The sequence below is a fragment of the Cheilinus undulatus genome, linkage group 1 (genome assembly GCF_018320785.1).
Source record: "Cheilinus undulatus linkage group 1, ASM1832078v1, whole genome shotgun sequence".
In the NCBI taxonomy this organism is placed as follows: domain Eukaryota; kingdom Metazoa; phylum Chordata; class Actinopteri; order Labriformes; family Labridae; genus Cheilinus; species Cheilinus undulatus.
Genome location: NC_054865.1, coordinates 44664264 through 44681739, shown reverse-complemented (window position 1 = coordinate 44681739; position 17476 = coordinate 44664264). Strand labels below are relative to the sequence as shown.

The 17476-nt window shown below is 39.4% G+C and overlaps 1 protein-coding gene across 1 annotated transcript; it reads right to left on the bottom strand.

Moving 5' to 3' along the window:
- Positions 1-1176: 1176 nt before the first annotated feature.
- On the bottom strand, positions 1177-16198 carry marchf7 (membrane-associated ring finger (C3HC4) 7). The gene is made up of 11 exons (XM_041786014.1): positions 15984-16198; positions 13096-13288; positions 11398-11544; positions 11072-11240; positions 9411-9596; positions 7661-8849; positions 5132-5301; positions 4945-5048; positions 4644-4748; positions 4275-4323; positions 1177-1873 (listed from the first exon to the last, which is right to left on the bottom strand). Exons 2-11 carry the CDS (start codon positions 13276-13278, stop codon positions 1782-1784), a joined length of 2394 nt encoding a protein of 797 aa, XP_041641948.1. The 5' UTR covers positions 13279-13288; positions 15984-16198; the 3' UTR covers positions 1177-1781.
- Between the last annotated feature and the right edge of the window lie 1278 nt (positions 16199-17476).

Here is a 17476-nt window from a genome sequence, read left to right as displayed (position 1 = left end):
AAACTAAAAAGGGTAGAAATGACTAAAATGGGACTAAAACTGAGACATTTTGTCTTAAGACTAAGACTAAAATTAAAAATAGCTACCAAAATTAACACTGTAACCCATCATGAAAAGACAGACTTTTAGATTTTTTTTTGCAAAGATGTTAAAAAATATAAAACAGAAATATCACATTGACATCAGAATTCAGACCCTATACAAAAACACCTTATGTGCCTGCCATTTCTCTTGATTCAGAAAAAATTCTGCTGCACTGAAAGTTCCCAAAGCTCAGTGGCCTCCATAATTCTAGTCATCGGGGAGAGGGACCTTAGCAGGAGAGGTGATCAAGATCCTGTCGATTGCTCTGACTGAGCTCCAGAGATTCTGTGTAGAGATAGGACAAAGTTCCAGGCCCCTTTATTTTGGGGTTTGTGGGCTGAAATTTTGAGAATCACCCTAGTTTAACAATGAAGAAAGACCTGTAAAAGACAAGTATTGTGTAAAATTAAATGTGGTTTTAAGCAGAAGTGTTTTAAAAACTAGAGTCGGTACAAAGAATGGTTATAATTTATCATCATCCTAAATTCTGATAACAGGTGCCAAGTACTCATTTTTTTATTTTAAAAGGCCACACCATACCCCTTGTCCACCCTCTAACACAGTCCCTGTAGCATAAATAAAATGTCTGTGCTGTACGCGGGTCAAAATATGACATGGATCAAGCACTAGGGAAGGTTTCTAACCAGCTCTAAAGAACATTTGAGCTGTTTGATTCAGTTTGTCTCTCTTAAATGCATCTAAGCTCCTTTGTACCCCTCCTTTCTATGGGTTGTGTCAACACAGGTACAACTTGGCTGTGGGTGGAAAGACCAAGACATGAGTAGGTGTTATAATGGCTCAATGTGATGTCACAATGGAAACAGAGTCTGAACAGACCTCAAAAAAGTGCAAAGGATCAGTCATCTTTTCTGACATTTTGTGGGTCAGTAGATACCCAAAGAATTAGCAATCTTATTAGATGGAATCTTACCAGAGATTTTGAATTATCATTATTAGATTAGTTTTACAACAGTATTCTCACAGCGTCCTGAAATGATCAGTACCATGTCATATTCTGAGAAACCTTGAAATTTCCAACTATACTGGAAAGAGTAATATTCCTAAAACCTCTAAAAAAAAAAAGATGGAAAAGCCAGTTCGCATTCAATCTTTATTTCATAAATTGAAGGCAAGAAACTAGATTTGTACATCCATAAAGCATTTTAAACACAGACATAGAAGGGAAGTCATTGATGGGGTGAATGTGACATGTTCTCAGAGGGAATAGAAAGAGGGAAATGAACAATAAAAGGAAAAATCACCACCTTCTTTTTCTTAATCCTCTCACCCAAAGAATCAAACCATCACTATTTAAACTCAAATCCACTCCCCCTCTGTTGCCTTTTTTAATCCGCCTTCTCAGTTTAACATTAAAGCACTTGTGGTTTAACAGTTAAAAAGATTTGCATTTTATTTTATTATGATTGAATAAAGTGCACTCATAACAGAAATGTGATGGTATCAACATAGAGATTCACACAATTGTTCAAGTTTGCATATCCGCAAAAGCCACAAGGCGAGACATGTCCTGTGCACTCAGCATTCCTCACTACTGTTGCATTTCAGATGAAGATTATGATGTCGAAGCATGTGCGAAAAACTGGGTGAGCTACCATATGGCACCGGGTAGCCCCCCCTTCAACCTCAGATCCCCTGACCCACTTTTCTTTAACTCTCATTCAACCATTTTCACATAATTAGTACTCCTCTTCGAGATCGTCATCCAGGTCAGAGAATTCAATAGATGGCCTGCTGTCTCGGATTTCTTCGTCGCTTTCCCCGTGAGGAACTGCAATTAAGAGACGATAAATAAAAATACAACCATGTAAACATTCATCTGAGTGAAATACAGCATCATTGATATTAAGACACAATGGCTGCTTTTGATTTAAGACAAACGGCTAAACATTCACCCCACAATAAATACATTTGAACAGGATTTAAAGAAGGAAACATTAAGTGACACCCAACATAAAAATTCTATAAAGTAACACAAAACCAAACTGCTATTTCTTGTTTGTTTACCATCGTACAGATTATAAATAGGGCTGTCAAACGATTACATTTTTTATTGCAATCAATTGCAGAACTTTGAGAATGCACTGTGATTAATCACTGTTTGAAAGTCCTAGAATTCATTTATTTTGTGTTTTGAAAAAAAAAAGTTTAGATCCATACTGGAAAATTTGAAACAATTTTTACCAATGTTGTCAATCTAAGAAACCAAAGAGATGTATTTTGATGTTTGCTTTAGAACTAGATTTACTATTTGAATGAGTGTTGCACCAGACCTGTCTGAAATCATGACTTGCATCATGTCCTAACAGCGTGCAAATGTAAGAAATTATATTGCATCATGCAGGACTGCACACGTGCAGTCCACACTGCTAGCAGTCTCTTAAACGTTGAATTTTTTTGCCCTGTCTATGTCTGTTTTTCCTTTTAAAAATCTGACATATCACCTTTAATTTGACAATGAAAAAAGGGAAGTGTGACACTTTATGTAGACATGTTTATGCTGATAGTAAACTGTCAGGTTTTACTTCAGTGTTAACGCAAGTCAAAGCAAAACATTACAATCATGAATATTATGAATGCACCCCTGTTCCACCTTTGAAAAAAGTAAGTTATTGAGCACTTTGAGTGGGAAAAGGGAAAGAAAATAGAGAATATATTCCTGTCAGATGTGATGATGCATGTACAAAATGACAGCATTCAATTTTCAGATATTCCAGTTCCTTTTTCAGTGGAAGTAACCCGATTAAGGTTGACACAAAATTAAGAAATTCTTTCAAACTGTTCTTAGTAATGCTTTTGCTTTCTCTTTGTCTAAGCTACATGAACTTTTTAACCTTGCAAAGCAGATGAATTCACCCGTTTCCGTTTTGTCACTGGTGAATCCATCTTGCAAAGCTCCCATCTGAACCATTTGGGCCCGGTTAGAAAGTGACAGGACCAATCAGCGTCGAGGGGCAGTACTTTTGGGCATGGCGGAGTCCTGATGTAAGCAAGCAGCAACATGAGACCAGTGCAATTACAGCTACAGACATTAGCGTGGATGCTGCTAAAGCGCCAATTTTTTTCAGAACTTGACCACATTTCTTCGTTAAAAAAACAACAAAGAACAGCAGTCAGTTGTTTTTTGTTTTTTTTTAAATGACAAAAGTCGTGCACTGACATGTCTACAGTAGCCATGATTCACATTACGCAGCTCTAATTGAATTTATTCCTTTGGCAGAGGCGCAGCTTGGTAGCGGCTACGTCAAGTTTTGTTGCTCTGACTGGCCCGTAAAGATGTGACAGACAGAACATTCATCCAATCATGCTCCGAGTTTTTTTTCAAAGGCTCTGCCCTTTCCCAAACACCGTGTATGACTGGTTTTCCAGGTGGATGTGTGAAACAATTCCATCTGGCATGCCAGGTTACTGAACTTTACTTCTGAATTAGATAAAAACCTGCCTTTTGTTTTTTTAGAAAATAAAAAAGAAATTCTGGTACAAAACAACACTAGCTAAACCATGGACAAGATTTCTTTCTACAGATCAAAAAAGTAAATAGCTACAGGAAATAGTTTTATGAAATGTTTGATATCACAAGATTTAGATCACTATTGACTTGTCCACAGCAAGTTTTTCAAAGTGAAATGAGACATTTAGAGGAGCAGTGGGGTCCTTGCTTTCTGTCAGTGTGAGATAAGGAAGATGCTATGGTGAGCAGCATCAAGCTGCAGCACTGCTATGTTCTCTTAACTGTGGTGTACATAGCATTTAAAAAATACAATTAAAAAGTCTGATGTGTGCATTTCAGATAGGGATGCACAGATTCATGAGTTTAACATTGGTATATGTCGGGTGTCGGAAAAATAATGTGAGCGTGAACTGATATTTGCAGTTGTGCCCTTACAATTTAATGCAGACACTTAGCACAGCTAACAGGTAATTTAGAGAAGAGATTTATTATGGGGCAGAGGATGTGACCTGCTGGCCAAACTCTGGCCTCAGTATCAGTTTGGCCCTGATTTTTTCAATCAGTCCATCTCTAATTTCAGACCTTGAAGTAATTGGGATCAATTCAATCAACGCATCGCTGACAGCCCCACTTATAAACAATCTTGTCTTCTTACTAAGAAGCAGATGCTTAACTAACAAAAAACACTGGCACAGGAGAGAGATAGGATTGAGCAACATACTTTCAAGATTGTCCATGTGTTCATGAAGAATTCTCACCAGGTTGAATAACTGGGTGAGAAAAGGAAGAAGTTTCTCTTTTCAAGATTTGAATACTACCACAACACAACATTAAAACAACTTCATAATGTGTTAATCGGTGTTGACTTGAGCATCTATGGTTCACTGTGTAGGAAGGCTGTGAAGTAAATACTGGAAAGAAAAAAGCCCTGTTCAACATAATGAAATCTGACAGCAATAAAATACTTACTTCTTCTCTGCCAATGTTCTAAAGAATAATGTAATATAAACTAGAAAAGTGCTGAATTAGGGCTAGGGTTAATCTACTTCCAAGTGTGTGTGTGTGTAGTAAAGTGTTTGTGTGTCCTCACCCCTGCTGCATCGACCGCTCCGAGGACGTCGGAGAACCTCTGCTCACAGAAATGCAGCAGTACAACCAGATACAGACCGCTGCTGATGAACTCATCATACTCTGACTGTGAAGCAAGAGTTTAAACCTGTCAGGAAGCTGCAATGCTTTTTGTTCTAGGTTTTCAACAAATCAAGGAAACCCATTTTAAGTATAAACTAATTTTAACACAAACATTATTAGTTTGATTGTAAAATATGTATTCTTTAAAAAGTAGTTTCTTAATCTTTTTGAAATGGTGTGGCTTTAGTTTGGGGACTCACTTGCACATGTGTTCTGTACAACTCCTGAATGTCGAAGTTGTCTATATTCAAACGCAGTTTTTGTTTGCAAAGTTCACATGTTGTGATGGCCTCCAGGTTTGTGCCTAAAAGAAAAAAAAACAAAAATGAACAAACTGGCATTGTGTTTCCAAAGGTATCTTTAGCCAGGTAAGAGGTTTACATTTACCTGAGCCAATTTTGGAGCGAAGCCACCTCTTGATGCACTCCTGGTGGACGTACTGCAGGCTTCCTGTGCAGCGGCACGGCTGAATCAGAGGGTTAGAGTCTGACTCCTCGCCCATCTGGCAGATTCGACACAGGTCCCCTTCTTCCTCATCTGAGTCCTCCAGCAGCAGTCTGCAGCAAGAAGGGGGATGTGAATTCTAACTGTTAATACAGTCTCTTCTTCATATCCTGACTCATATATAAAACATGTTCTTAACCACTTGGTAAATTATTGAAGGTGTAAATTATTGTTAACATCCTTGGAGGTCATCTGAGCACGTGCCTGCCATATTTTCTTTTCCTTTCACCAAAATGATGGGGTTTTTTTTGTTTTTTTTTTAAACAAATGAAGACTTCCTGATCATTTCACAGACTTGGTAAATTTTAAGTGCAGCTCTTGCTAAGGGGACATGTAACGAATAATCAACTACATTCCTAAATTTTCCTAAATGATTAAGTGGGCCTGATTTGAAAAGTTGCAGAACATACTGTTTTTAGTAAAAAAAAAAAAAAAAAAAAAGAAAGAAAAAAAAAAGATGCAAGATACAAGTAACCTCTGAATGAAACGATGTATAAGGGGTGTGAAGGGTGCCCTTAACCTGGCAAGCCACTAAAACACTAGAAACATTCTGGACCAACATTGTCATAAAAAATATGCAGTGCATTCAGAAAGTATTCAGACCTCCACATTTTTTAAAATTTTGTTATGTTGCAGCCTGATGCTACAGTTTAAAAATTACCATTTTATTCTCAGTAATCTATACTCAGTACCCCATCATGACAAAGTGAAAACAGACCTTGACAAACTTTTGTGAATGTATTATAAATACTGAAATGTCACATTGACTTTAGTATTCAGACCCTTTGACAACACTTGAAATTTAGCTCAGGTTCCTCTCATTTCTCTTGATCATTGCTGAGATGTTTCTACACCTTGGTTGAAGTCCACCTGTGGTAAATTAAGTTGGTTGGATGTTATTTGGAAAGGCACACACCTCTCTATAGAAGGCCTCGCAGCTGACAATGCAAATTAGAGCAAAAACCAAGCCATGAGGTCAAAGGAGCTCCCTACAGCCGCCTACGAGTTCAGAGACAGGATTGTTGCAAGGCACAAAAACTGGGAAGGCAACGAAAAATTTCTGCTGCACTGAAGGTTCCCATGAGCACAGCAGCCTCCATAATTCTCAAACTGAAGAAATTTGGCACAACCAGGACTCTTACAAGAGCTGATCCTCTGGCAGAACTGAGCAATCAGGGTAGAGGGGCCTTAGTAAGAGAGGTGCCCAAGAACCCAAAGGTCACTCAAGCTGGGTTTCCATTGCATTTTTTTGCCAAATAAAAGTGATATTTCTTAAGTTTCGACTTAGTACAATTGTGCTTTGAATGTGTTTCCAATGAAGGGAGTTCTGGACATGAGCCTGGAAATTCTCGTATAATCTCATCTCGCATGACTCTGCTGCAAGGAGGCTGGATGCTTAAAACCTGCTCCGTGTTGGTACAGTTATGATTACATCTACAGCAGTTGCCTTGACAATTCTGAACAAAAGACGGAGGCAGCGGATGATAGTTCTGAGGCAAAGTCTGTATGTATGGCAAAAGCCACGTATAAGGGTGTAAGTATGATGTTATGAAAAGTCTCGTCTCCTCTTCTGTCCACACGTACCGCGCCATGTTGTCTCAGAGTGAACTGTTCACGTGACACCGTACGTCACGTCCTGTGACTTGTAAATGCAGAAAAAAGGTTTCCATTACACTTTTGCGATATATTTCTATATCAAAACATCTGAAAAACCTCCTCATGAAAGCGAAACAATTTTTTAGTGATATCTGAAAGGTTTTTCAAAATTCAGGTGTTTTCATTCCCAGTTTTTTAGTTCTCTTTTTAGATTTTGTGCATTTCTAAGGGTAATGGAAATGCAGCTACTGACTGTGACACTCCTGTCTGGAGATGGGACAAAGGTCCAGAAGGACAAACATCACTGCTGTCCTCCAACGATCTGGGAGTATGGCAGAGCGGCTTGATGGAAGCTTCATCTCAGTGCAAAATACATGAAAGCCACCTTGGGTTTGCAAAACCCCATATGAAATCCAAGCAGACTTTCATGTGTTTTGCTACGAGAAGAGGCTTTCATCTAGCCACTGTGCCCTGAGCTAAAGTTCAAGTGTTTTTGCAAAGGGTCTGAATACTTATGTCGATGTGATACTTACATTTTTACTCTTTTAATTTATTTGTAAAAAAATGTTTAACTCTGTTTTCACTTTGTCATTATGGGGTACTGTGTGTTGATCAATGAGGATAAAATGTTTTTTTTCAGTTGTAGCATCAGACTGCAACATGACAAAACTGAAAAAAGTGAAGAAGGTCTGAATACTTCCTGAATGCTTTACATCAGTATTTATGATAACCAACTTACAGTGCGACAGAAAAAAAGCAACTGAGGGCATATAAAGTAAATCAATGGAAAACAAGTGGAAGATTTTAGTCTGTTACCTCTCCTTGATCCTACGCAGCTTCTCTTGGTCTCCACTTGACTGTGGCTTCTCCCTCTCCCCATCCAGCTGGCTGTCAGCAGCACCCACAGGACCCCTCGACACTGAAATGTTTTCAAAAACTCCAACTCTTCGGCGCTGTGGCGAATATTCTATTGAGGCGTCTTCAAGCTCAGGCAGCGTCTCGTCCTCGAGTCTACAGGGACGACCTGCACCAAATGCCTCCAAACCAACTGCCCCTACCTCCTCCTCTTCATCTTCTTCTTCCTCCTCTTCATCATCATCATCATCTTCATCATCATCATCTTGTGATGTTTTATGCTCTAGGTCACCCCATCTTCTCAGTAAGTGCTGGGGACGACTGTATCCTGCTTCAGAACTTGCAGCAGAGTTTGCGCTCTCGTCTCTGGCATGTCTCCTAAGGCGAGCGAGCAGGGGAGGGCAGCGACCACGGAGGGAGGAGGAGAGCCATGAGTAGCTGCTGCTGCCTCCTCCTCCACTGTTTGTGCTGTTACCACTTCCAACGCTAGGTTCTCGCCATGATGCCATCCTGGACCGCGGCAGGCCACTTTGATAGTTGTTTTCCTGGATAGGTGTTAGATCTGCTCTACGATTCCTGAGGTTACCAAAGTTTGACTCTGATCCTGCAGCTTCAGGCTCCACAGCAGCCATCCTTGCTCCTTCATCACCGTCCACAGACTCTCCTCCAGTCGAAGGAGTGTCGTCATCAAGGGAGCGAACACTAGAAGATCCGCTGGAAGAGTCCTGGCTGGAGCGGCGTGAAAAGAGACGGGACAAAAGGCGTCGAGTGGAGCTTCGGCCCTCTGACTCCCCACCCTCAGGAGCTGGCCGTGGAGGGAGCGAGGCCTCTGGTCGGGCAAGGGGAGTGGTGTACCAGGGAGTGTGGGATGAGTAAGAGGAGGAGGAGGATTCAGGGTTTCCTGTTTGTACCTGAGATGAGTGGAGGCTGGATGAGGCATTTGAGAAACGTGCTGTGGTTCTGTTGTTGCTGAAGTCACGCAACAGAGGAGAGGACCGATGTGACATGGAAGGTGAGAGGTGGCGGCTGGGTGAGCTTCTTCTAGCATTGGAAGGAGAGGACGAGGAGGAGAGGGAGTAGGATGAGGAGTATGTGTTCTCTTTTGGTCGAGCTCCTTGTGCATACGTGGAGGTCACTCTGTCTGTCTGATCTGAAATAAGGGAGTAGATGGACAGTTTGTATGAGACTGACTTATGTGTCACAGTACAGCCGTAGATGTGGTGTACTCCATGTGTTTACAAAACAAACCAAGCATATACATTACAGCAGTTCAGGCAGGCCACGGAGTCAAGTGCTGCCATTATTAAGATCAGCTGACGGCCAGCTGATTTGCACTTATTCATACTGCTCTGGCCTGGCTATGCTCTGCTGCTCTTTCTGCAAGCTGCTCTTGCAACCCTCCTCCACCCCAGCTTCTCCATTCTGCCTCTGACTTAATCAATGTCTTTCTGTTGTCACTGATGCCAGCTCTGCTCTGGGTTTTGATGCCTCAAGCTTTCCTTATTTGTATAGGAAGAGCAGGAACATGTGCTGTTCCTGCTTGATGCTTTCCATGTAGGTTCATGGAAGTGCAGGGGTGTCCCAGAAAAGCCATGCCACCAATTATAATTAAGTGCTTAAGTGCTAATTAATAGCTTTTAATAAAGAAATATTTACAGCTGCAAATCGTATGCGTTTCTTGACATAGTGGTCCTGACTGAAGTATGCTTACACAATGAGGAAGCCAATCCAGCAGTTCTGTTTCTTCTTTCTCCTAACCCTGAGAGACTAGGCTCATTTTTAGTCTCTAGCTCCCTCCTGGACAGCAGGGGATTGGAGGAGGAAGCTGACGGCCGTGAAAGTAAACGGTACGAGCTCCATGATGAATCAGATGCATCATTTTGTGTTTCACTGGAACCTGTTGACAAGATGGGAAAGAAACTTTATGAGGTCCCTAGAGATTTGCTTTAAAGTCAGTTAAAAGTCAGTGACTCAACTCTTGGATTTACTTGCTGTGAAATACCAAAAAGAACAAATAATATGCAAATAGTTAAACTGATTATTTTTTTAAATGGTATTAATATTCTACCACTAATATGATGCTGTGCTTATTGTGAAGTGAAAAACTGAAGTTATACTGGTGCTGTTAAGTCTAATCAAAGTGCAAGAAAAGATGAAAGTGTTAGGACAACCAAGCCAGAGCCCAGACCTGAATCCTCAGTGGGATGACCTGAAGAGGGCTATACACAGGTAATGACCTCATTATCAGACAGTTTTTGAGTGCTTTTGCAAGGAATACTAGGCAAAATTTGCAAAGTCAAAATAGGTTACACTGATAGACTCCTATCCAAAAAGACTGAGTGCTGTAGTAACTTTAAAAAGGTGCTTGAATTAAAGTACGAGTCTAAGGTCTGTTTTTTACAATTATGCAACCAGGTTTTTCATATTTGTCATTTTTTATTCATTACCCCGAAAATATTTGGGGTTTTAAATATCTTGGCCTCATTTTTAATCCACAAAAATAAGACATTTTTATTAGGGCTGTTTAGTCCTTTTAGATAACTGTAAGTGCATCATTTGGCTTGCAAAATGGTAATTTTTGGCAGTTATTTTTTCAGCTTGTGCCTGTGCAGAGACTTCCTGTCTGTACAAAGTTTTCTTATGATCAAAGTGCACAGCACATTTCCTGGAAACAAATGCACAAATTTGGGTGTTTTTAAGTTGCTTAGACATTTTAAAAAACAGGGTCATTGGAAATGAATACATTTACTAACATCCTAAAAAAAAGACTTTATGTGCACAAATCTAAAAATAACAGTTGGTGAAACTTGAAGTAATACAGTCAACTTATGCAACACTTCACCCATACTTAAGTCTCTGTTTTACTGGTGCAGTCCTTTAACATCAAATTAACTGTGGTTGCATTGCATCTGAACAGAGGCATACACTGACACTAGTTGTTTCTATAAGAATGTAAGGTCAATAAAACTTCCCTTTATCAACACCTATCATTGTATTTTGTTTCACTGTATTAGGGGAATAATTTCCAAATCTGACCCTTTAAAATGAACTTTGGCTCCCCATGAATGCCTGTATTGTGTTATTTTATTTTGCCTGTTTTAGCTTATCAGGAAATACCATTTAGTCAACAAAAATATTTTAAAAAACATCTGAAATTGACTATTACGTAATATGAATACATTTGAACCTTTCATTGCAGAAGAGATCATCAAAATTAGGAAATATGTTGTGTAATTCCCACCCGGTAGTTGTGTAGCATGCTTGACAAGCTGTGTGAAATAGGACTTCAAATGTTAACATGCAGAGCTTCACATGCCCTTTCTCACATCAAACCATTAGGATACAGGTCCACAAATGGCTGCTTTGATGTACCTCTGCCACTGCTCAGCCCGTTACTGGAATAGGTGGATCCTGAGGCCGATGTGCTGGCAGCTCTTGAGTACAGTCCTCTGTTGCTGTATGAAAGTTTGGCCCTTTTCGAATCACCATCATCACTGGGGTTTAGTAGTACTGAGCGCCCAAACCTCCCCTCAGACTCAGCCTGGGAGAATAAATGAAGAAACTGAATTAACGTCCATTTAGGGATCACTTTTATTATTTACAAATATTTATCTAACCCCTGTTATAACTTTAAAAATGCATCAGACCAGGCTGTATTTGGTTGGAGAAATACACGTGACGGAGAAGAATTCAAGTACCGGTTTGCTCCTGCTGCTGAGAGAGGATTCAGCCCACGGCCGATCATAAGATCTGCTGGAGGATGTCAGTGAGGAGGGCAACTTCCAGTTTGTGGAGCGACTGTCAGAGCTGCTGTAGTCTCTGGGTGACCTCAGGAGACGAGAATTCTTTAAAAGGAGAGAGGGCAAAATCATGCTGTGGTAGTCAGGGCAAATATGTACTTAATAAAAACAACAGTTTAGCTCTACCTGTATTTTTGTAGCTGGAAAGATCACTGAATCATTACTGGTGTTATGTAGCAATGTTTTGTTAAGTACTGCCCTGATTATGTTTGCATCTCGTGCTCTAACAGCACATGTAAAAGTATGGAGTTTAATGCAAATATTTTTACACTTATTGAGCAGCTAAATGCACCGCAAAGAACAGAGAATGAGAAGTGTGCAAGTCATTTTAACATAAGACATTTTGAAATATTGAATTACTTGTTACCTAATATGTTTGAGTTTCCAGTTGTCACATGAAACTTAAAAGTAAAACAAATAGATACAGTTTTAAGAGGATTGCTTAATTTGCTAAAGTGGGATTGCTAAATTAAATCATGAACAGTGAGTGCTTTGTTGGGGCTTTTTTTGCACTGAACATGGACTCTTCTGAAAAGAACCAGAACAACCAGACAGGGCTCAGGCCAACAGTAACATTATCTATTTAGATGAGCCCCAAAGAGCAGCAGGACTGAAATACACACAGTGTGTGCCAAGGAATCTAGGCTGTCCTATAAAAAGACCTCCAAAGTGTCTGCCGATGAACCACTGATATAAGTAGTTAGCTACTGTAGCATGCTCAAAGGGAACCAGTAAGAAGATAACTTGAATGCGGTCTCTCTGGAATTTACTGGAAAGAAAGAAAGATGACTAAATGCCTGTGTGGCATGAAACACAGATAAAGAGGAAAGACGTGGACTCAGCTGACCTAAAGCTGCTGTTGTTTTTGTTCCTCTTGGCTCCTCTACCCAACCAAAAGTAACACTTTTCTAGCTCATATTTTCATCACACTTAGCCTTTGCATGTAAGGCTAAATTAGATAAAGCTGATGTTCCTCTACAATGACAGCTTCAAAACAACACCAGAAAACATCAGCATGTCAAGTAGAACTGCTAAAGTATGGCAAAAAGCATAATCAAATTTATTCTTAATGACGCTGAGATCACAATTATTAAACACAATTACTCATTAATTTTAACATATCTGCATTACATGCATTTATCATACTTAAACACTCTTTAACACTTTGAAAAAAATGCAAAAATTACATATACACAGGTGAAAAAAAACATGAGTAAGTAAAGAATCATTAATAATGAAAATGAATGAACAAAAAAAACTTTCGTGGACACAACACAATAAACAATGAAACGTTTACCACATGGCAAAACCTTCAGATGAACAACATGTGGCACGGTAATGGTTAAATCAAGATTGTCTTCTTTTCATGTGGGCAGCCAAAACTGTAATTGAAATCTAAACTCAATTAACTGCCCAGCACTAATGTCAAGCCAACCTAATGTGAAACAAGAAACAGTGGTTACAGGACACTAGGACCAAAAAAATAACCAGGATAGTGGTTGATGTAGTCCATCTGAGTTACATATGAAGGGAAATGCAAAGAAGAGGTGTGTACTTGAACAGTTGTATAAAATGATTGATGATGAATGACGATACCTGTTGTTCCAGGTCTGCTTTGTAAGCAGATGATGCCCTCGGAAAATGATCATTATTCAGCACAGTCTCTCTGCTGTACAACCTATTTGAGCCCAGTGATGAGGAGGACACTGATGGACTGGACGTGTACGAGGATCTCGAGCTGGACAGACAAAAAGGAAGTCTGTGCGATCTGGAGTCCATCACAGGTTACCTGTTGTAGTACAAAGATGATAAATCCAAAAATTCAGTCAGTATGCACAGGCAGGAAGAAGGAGGAACTTGCTCACACATGCATGAAGTTCACTCCTTGCACCACATGCTCTCAAAGGGCTTTCAAAGTCTCGATCAGAGAACTGAGAAATACCAATCCTTGGTTGGGTGGTGTGTGTTCATGTTTAATTTGTTGAAAGAGTGCACGTGACAGTAAGACTGTAAACATTAAATGTGCCACCATGCTGCTTCTTCCTGGGGTTGCTATCAAAGTCACAGTGCCTATCTTTGGGACTATGAACTCTGTCACATGAACATGACACTTAATGGAGCAAGCAGAATCCCTCTGATGAGTCTGTCTAAGCAAACAAGCTGCTCTGCAGCAGGTCTGTGGCAGGATAGTCATTCATTATTAATCTGCCTTACTACAGAAATAAAAGTGTTGAGTCAATTCATCTTAAATACTCTCACTTTTTCAGTTTTAGTATCTTAAGGTCTGCTGATGTTAAACTGAAAGCCAAATGCATGTGATGACCTGAAAGGGTCAAGTAGACTTTCTGACATAAGAAGATACAGTATGGGTTACTCCTTGGTACTGATATGTATCCATGGACTTTAGCTACAACACCTGTGCCCAAAGATAGCTCAGCACGCCAGCAGCCTGTCATACTGAAATGACTAGCAGTAAAAAAGGCAGCATAAAAGGAATCACTGCCCACAACAGAGCACTAAATCTTTTAACCCACAAACAACAAAACGTTGGTGGTTTAAAGGGGAGGAATAGTGATTTTCTCTTTTACATAACAATGAACAAAGCAATGATGGCAGGTTTCTGAATGACAATATATCAAAAAAAAAAAAAAAAAACCCAAATAATGTTCAAGTAATCTTTTCTTAACTTATATACCTGGTGTAAATCTGCACACATTCTTGCATAATTTATACTAAGATCTGATAATGCATTCTCGCACCCTTGGCACATCTTCAAACCATACTATCAATGCACACAAACTCTTACATACTACAAATAATACACAAGAGCTTGTCTTGTTAATATCTAAATCTTAATTTTCAACAGTTTTCAAATGTATTTATTTCTGTATTCAAAGTTTACTTCCTGTATACCAAGAGCAAAGATAACAGGAGTCAAATCCTTTGTTTCTTTAGCATACTTGGCAAAAAAACTGATTCTTGTTCTGAAATCATTGGTTTAAATTCAAGTTGCTGTTGTTGAGTGCTAATAAAAAAAAAAAAATCAGTGAAGATCTGTTTAGTCACTTTCCTGCTATCCTCTGGAACACAATGCCTATTGACCTAAGGTCTGTTGAAACACTTAATTCTTTCAAAAGTTGCCTTAAAAACTGCTTTTCTGTCAAGTATTTGCCTATTAGTTTATCTTTAAATTGTGTATGGATTTGAGTAGACTCTGAGACCCCCACACTAGTATATGCAAGTGAATGCTGCACTGATCGATGCAAGGTGTGTCCAAGTTAAATCAATTAATGTCTGGAATTTTTATGTTCAACTTTGTTTTTGTTTCTTTTGATTTGTGTCTGTTTTTATCTTCTTTTTTTAAAAACCTTTTTCAATATAATTTATAAGGAGAAGAAGGCTGATCAATCATAGGGGGAAATTTGGTTGTTAGAGTCATACCTCTGTTCAATATACAATATGAGATACATGCATGCATTATGGAAAAGAATATGTTAAATAAGTCAATTGTACGTTCAATATGAACAATGAAGTTGACAGAAAGAATAGGAGTGAATTTTGATGTGCAGCATCATGTAGAAATATGTGCATCCAATCCAGATAAAACAGCTGATAGTTGCGCTGATTAAACCAATGAATGTAATAGAGGAGTGCAACTAAACAGCTAAACACAGCCCTCTAAATGGCACTTAAGTTGAATCAACAGCTGTTACGAACCTCTAATCAAAAATGACAGAAAACAGCCATAAGGTTAGCATTGGTTGCATTCATTTCAACGATGTTTGAGCTACATAGCGTTAACCAAAAACACTGAAAACTGATCACTGCTTATGTAGCTAACCTTTGCAGGACTCTCCATGCACACATATCACTTACCAAAACAAGAGGTTATCTCTTTACTGAGCCTCAGAGGAGCAAAGCTCTCAAGCCACTGACTTTACAAAAACATTAGTTATGTTTTCTTCGTGAACACTGAATCTACAGTAAGTCATTTTAGGTGCTCTAATGATCGATTATTAAAGATTTTTCTTTAAGATAGACCGAACAAGGTTTAACTTCCATTAGCTAACATTCCGTTAGCCAGCATTAACATTCCGTTAGCTACAGGGCAAATAACGTTAGAAAGTTTAAACGTAAAAATCCCGACTTATGTGCCTACATTTTCAAATTGATTGAGGATGAATATTTAGATCATCTTCGTGATCGCTCACTTGTGGACAGGGTACATTTTAGCTGTTGTTTACCGACTAAAAGGCAGAGCTGTTTGCTAAAGCAGTTGACAGCTCCGTTAGCTCAGAGCTAGCTAGCTGGTTAGCTTGTCATTTTAGCGCTGCTGTTCTGAAATGTTACGCTAGCTTTACCAGCCTTATCGCTTACTTTCACGATATCTAACGTCCATTTGAAACCACCAGTTTCCCCAGCTAAGTGACAATCTGCATGACATGAATTTAATAACTCAGCACACTGTCTGCACAAATCCTTACCTTTGATTTCAGTCTTTCTTGCTTCTGCTCAACAGGATCGATGGCGTCTGTGTGTTGACTGCTGTTGACACAGAGGGTCAGGTGATTTAATCAGACCTGGAGGGAGTGGTTACACGTTTGTTATTAGGAGATTCAGTCTCTCTATGAGCATGGTTGATCAGCTATCCTTGTGTCCCTTATTTAAAGTACTGAAGTGATACACCACCTCGACAAAAAGACACATCTACAGCAATGATCAAATTAAACCTCAAACCTCACTAGGACGTTAAAGTCTCAAAAAGTCAAACAGCGCCACCATGCGGTTTTTAACTGAACCATATTTTTTCAAAGGAAGCTTCCTCATGGTTAAGCTGTAAAGCCATCCATGCCTGAAGACAGATAATAAAAAAAGGAACCTTCAATAATAACAATAAGAAGAAGAAGAAGAAGAAGAAGAAGAAGAAGGAACTTCCAAAATTCCTAATTTATCTCATACAAAGTGAAAAATTCCAAGACTTTTTTGTTTTAATACTGATGATTATGGATTATATTTCTCAACGATCAAAAGTCCACCATCCCAAAATATGAGAACAATTTTAAAAAGTCCAATTTGCAGGTTTGCTGAGCCTTCATTCTCTCATTCTGGTTCAGCACACACAACTGCAATCATGGGGAAGACTGCTGACTTGGTTATTGTCCAGAGGACGATCATTGTCACCCTCCAGCAACAAGGTAAGGCACAGAAGGTCACTGCTGAAAGGGCAGGCTGATCTCAGAGTGTTTTATCAAAGCATATTCATGGAAAGGTAACTGGAAGAGAAAAGTGTGGTAAGAAAAGGTACATAAGCAACAGAGATGAGGGCAGCCTTTAGAGGATTGTCAAAAAAACAGATTTAAAAACTTAGGGGGGCTTCCACAGGGAGCTGACTGAGCCTGGAGTCTGTGGATCAAGAGCCACCACATGTAGACGTGTCCAGGAAATGGGCTACAAGTGTTGTGTCCTTCGTGTCGAGCCACTCCTGAACCAAAGAAAAAATGTCACCAGCATCTCACCATGGCTACGGAAAAACCTGGGCTGTTGCTCAGTGGCTCAAAGTCCTGTATTCAGATGAAACTAAATACGTTTCATTCAGAAATCAAGGTCCTTGAGTCTGGAAGAAGATCCGAGAGGCACAAATCCAGTGTAGAATTGCAATGCCGGTTATCACAGCTAAAAGAAATATAAAGCTGAGCGCCAGCAGCGTTAAAATGGAAACTAATGTGTTTGTGGATCGCGTGTCTAGAGGGCAGCATATAAATAGAAAACACCACTGGTCCTAGAACTGACCCTTGAGGTACCCCACACGATAGATTTACACTTGAAGATTGTGAGTTTCCAAAGGAGCACTAAACATTTAAGGAGCTATTGTAAAATCAAGTGGCTTACAGTGTCAAAAGCTGCAGCAAATATCCTAAAGTCTTAACAAATTGGCTTTAAAGCCCCTGTGAGAAGTTTTAATGGTTATCAGATAATC

What these genes read in the sequence shown, in the direction of transcription:
- marchf7 (XM_041786014.1), bottom strand. Translation starts at nt 13,278, where the DNA reads ATGGACTCCAGATCGCACAGACTTCCTTTTTGTCTGTCCAGCTCGAGA. An exon ending in TCGCTCCAAAATTGGCTCAG is followed by an intron (nt 5,049 to 5,131) that starts GTAAATGTAAAC and finishes TTTTTCTTTTAG; the next exon opens with GCACAAACCTGGAGGCCATC. An exon ending in TGTACAGAACACATGTGCAA is followed by an intron (nt 4,749 to 4,944) that starts GTGAGTCCCCAA and finishes CTTGCTTCACAG; the next exon opens with TCAGAGTATGATGAGTTCAT.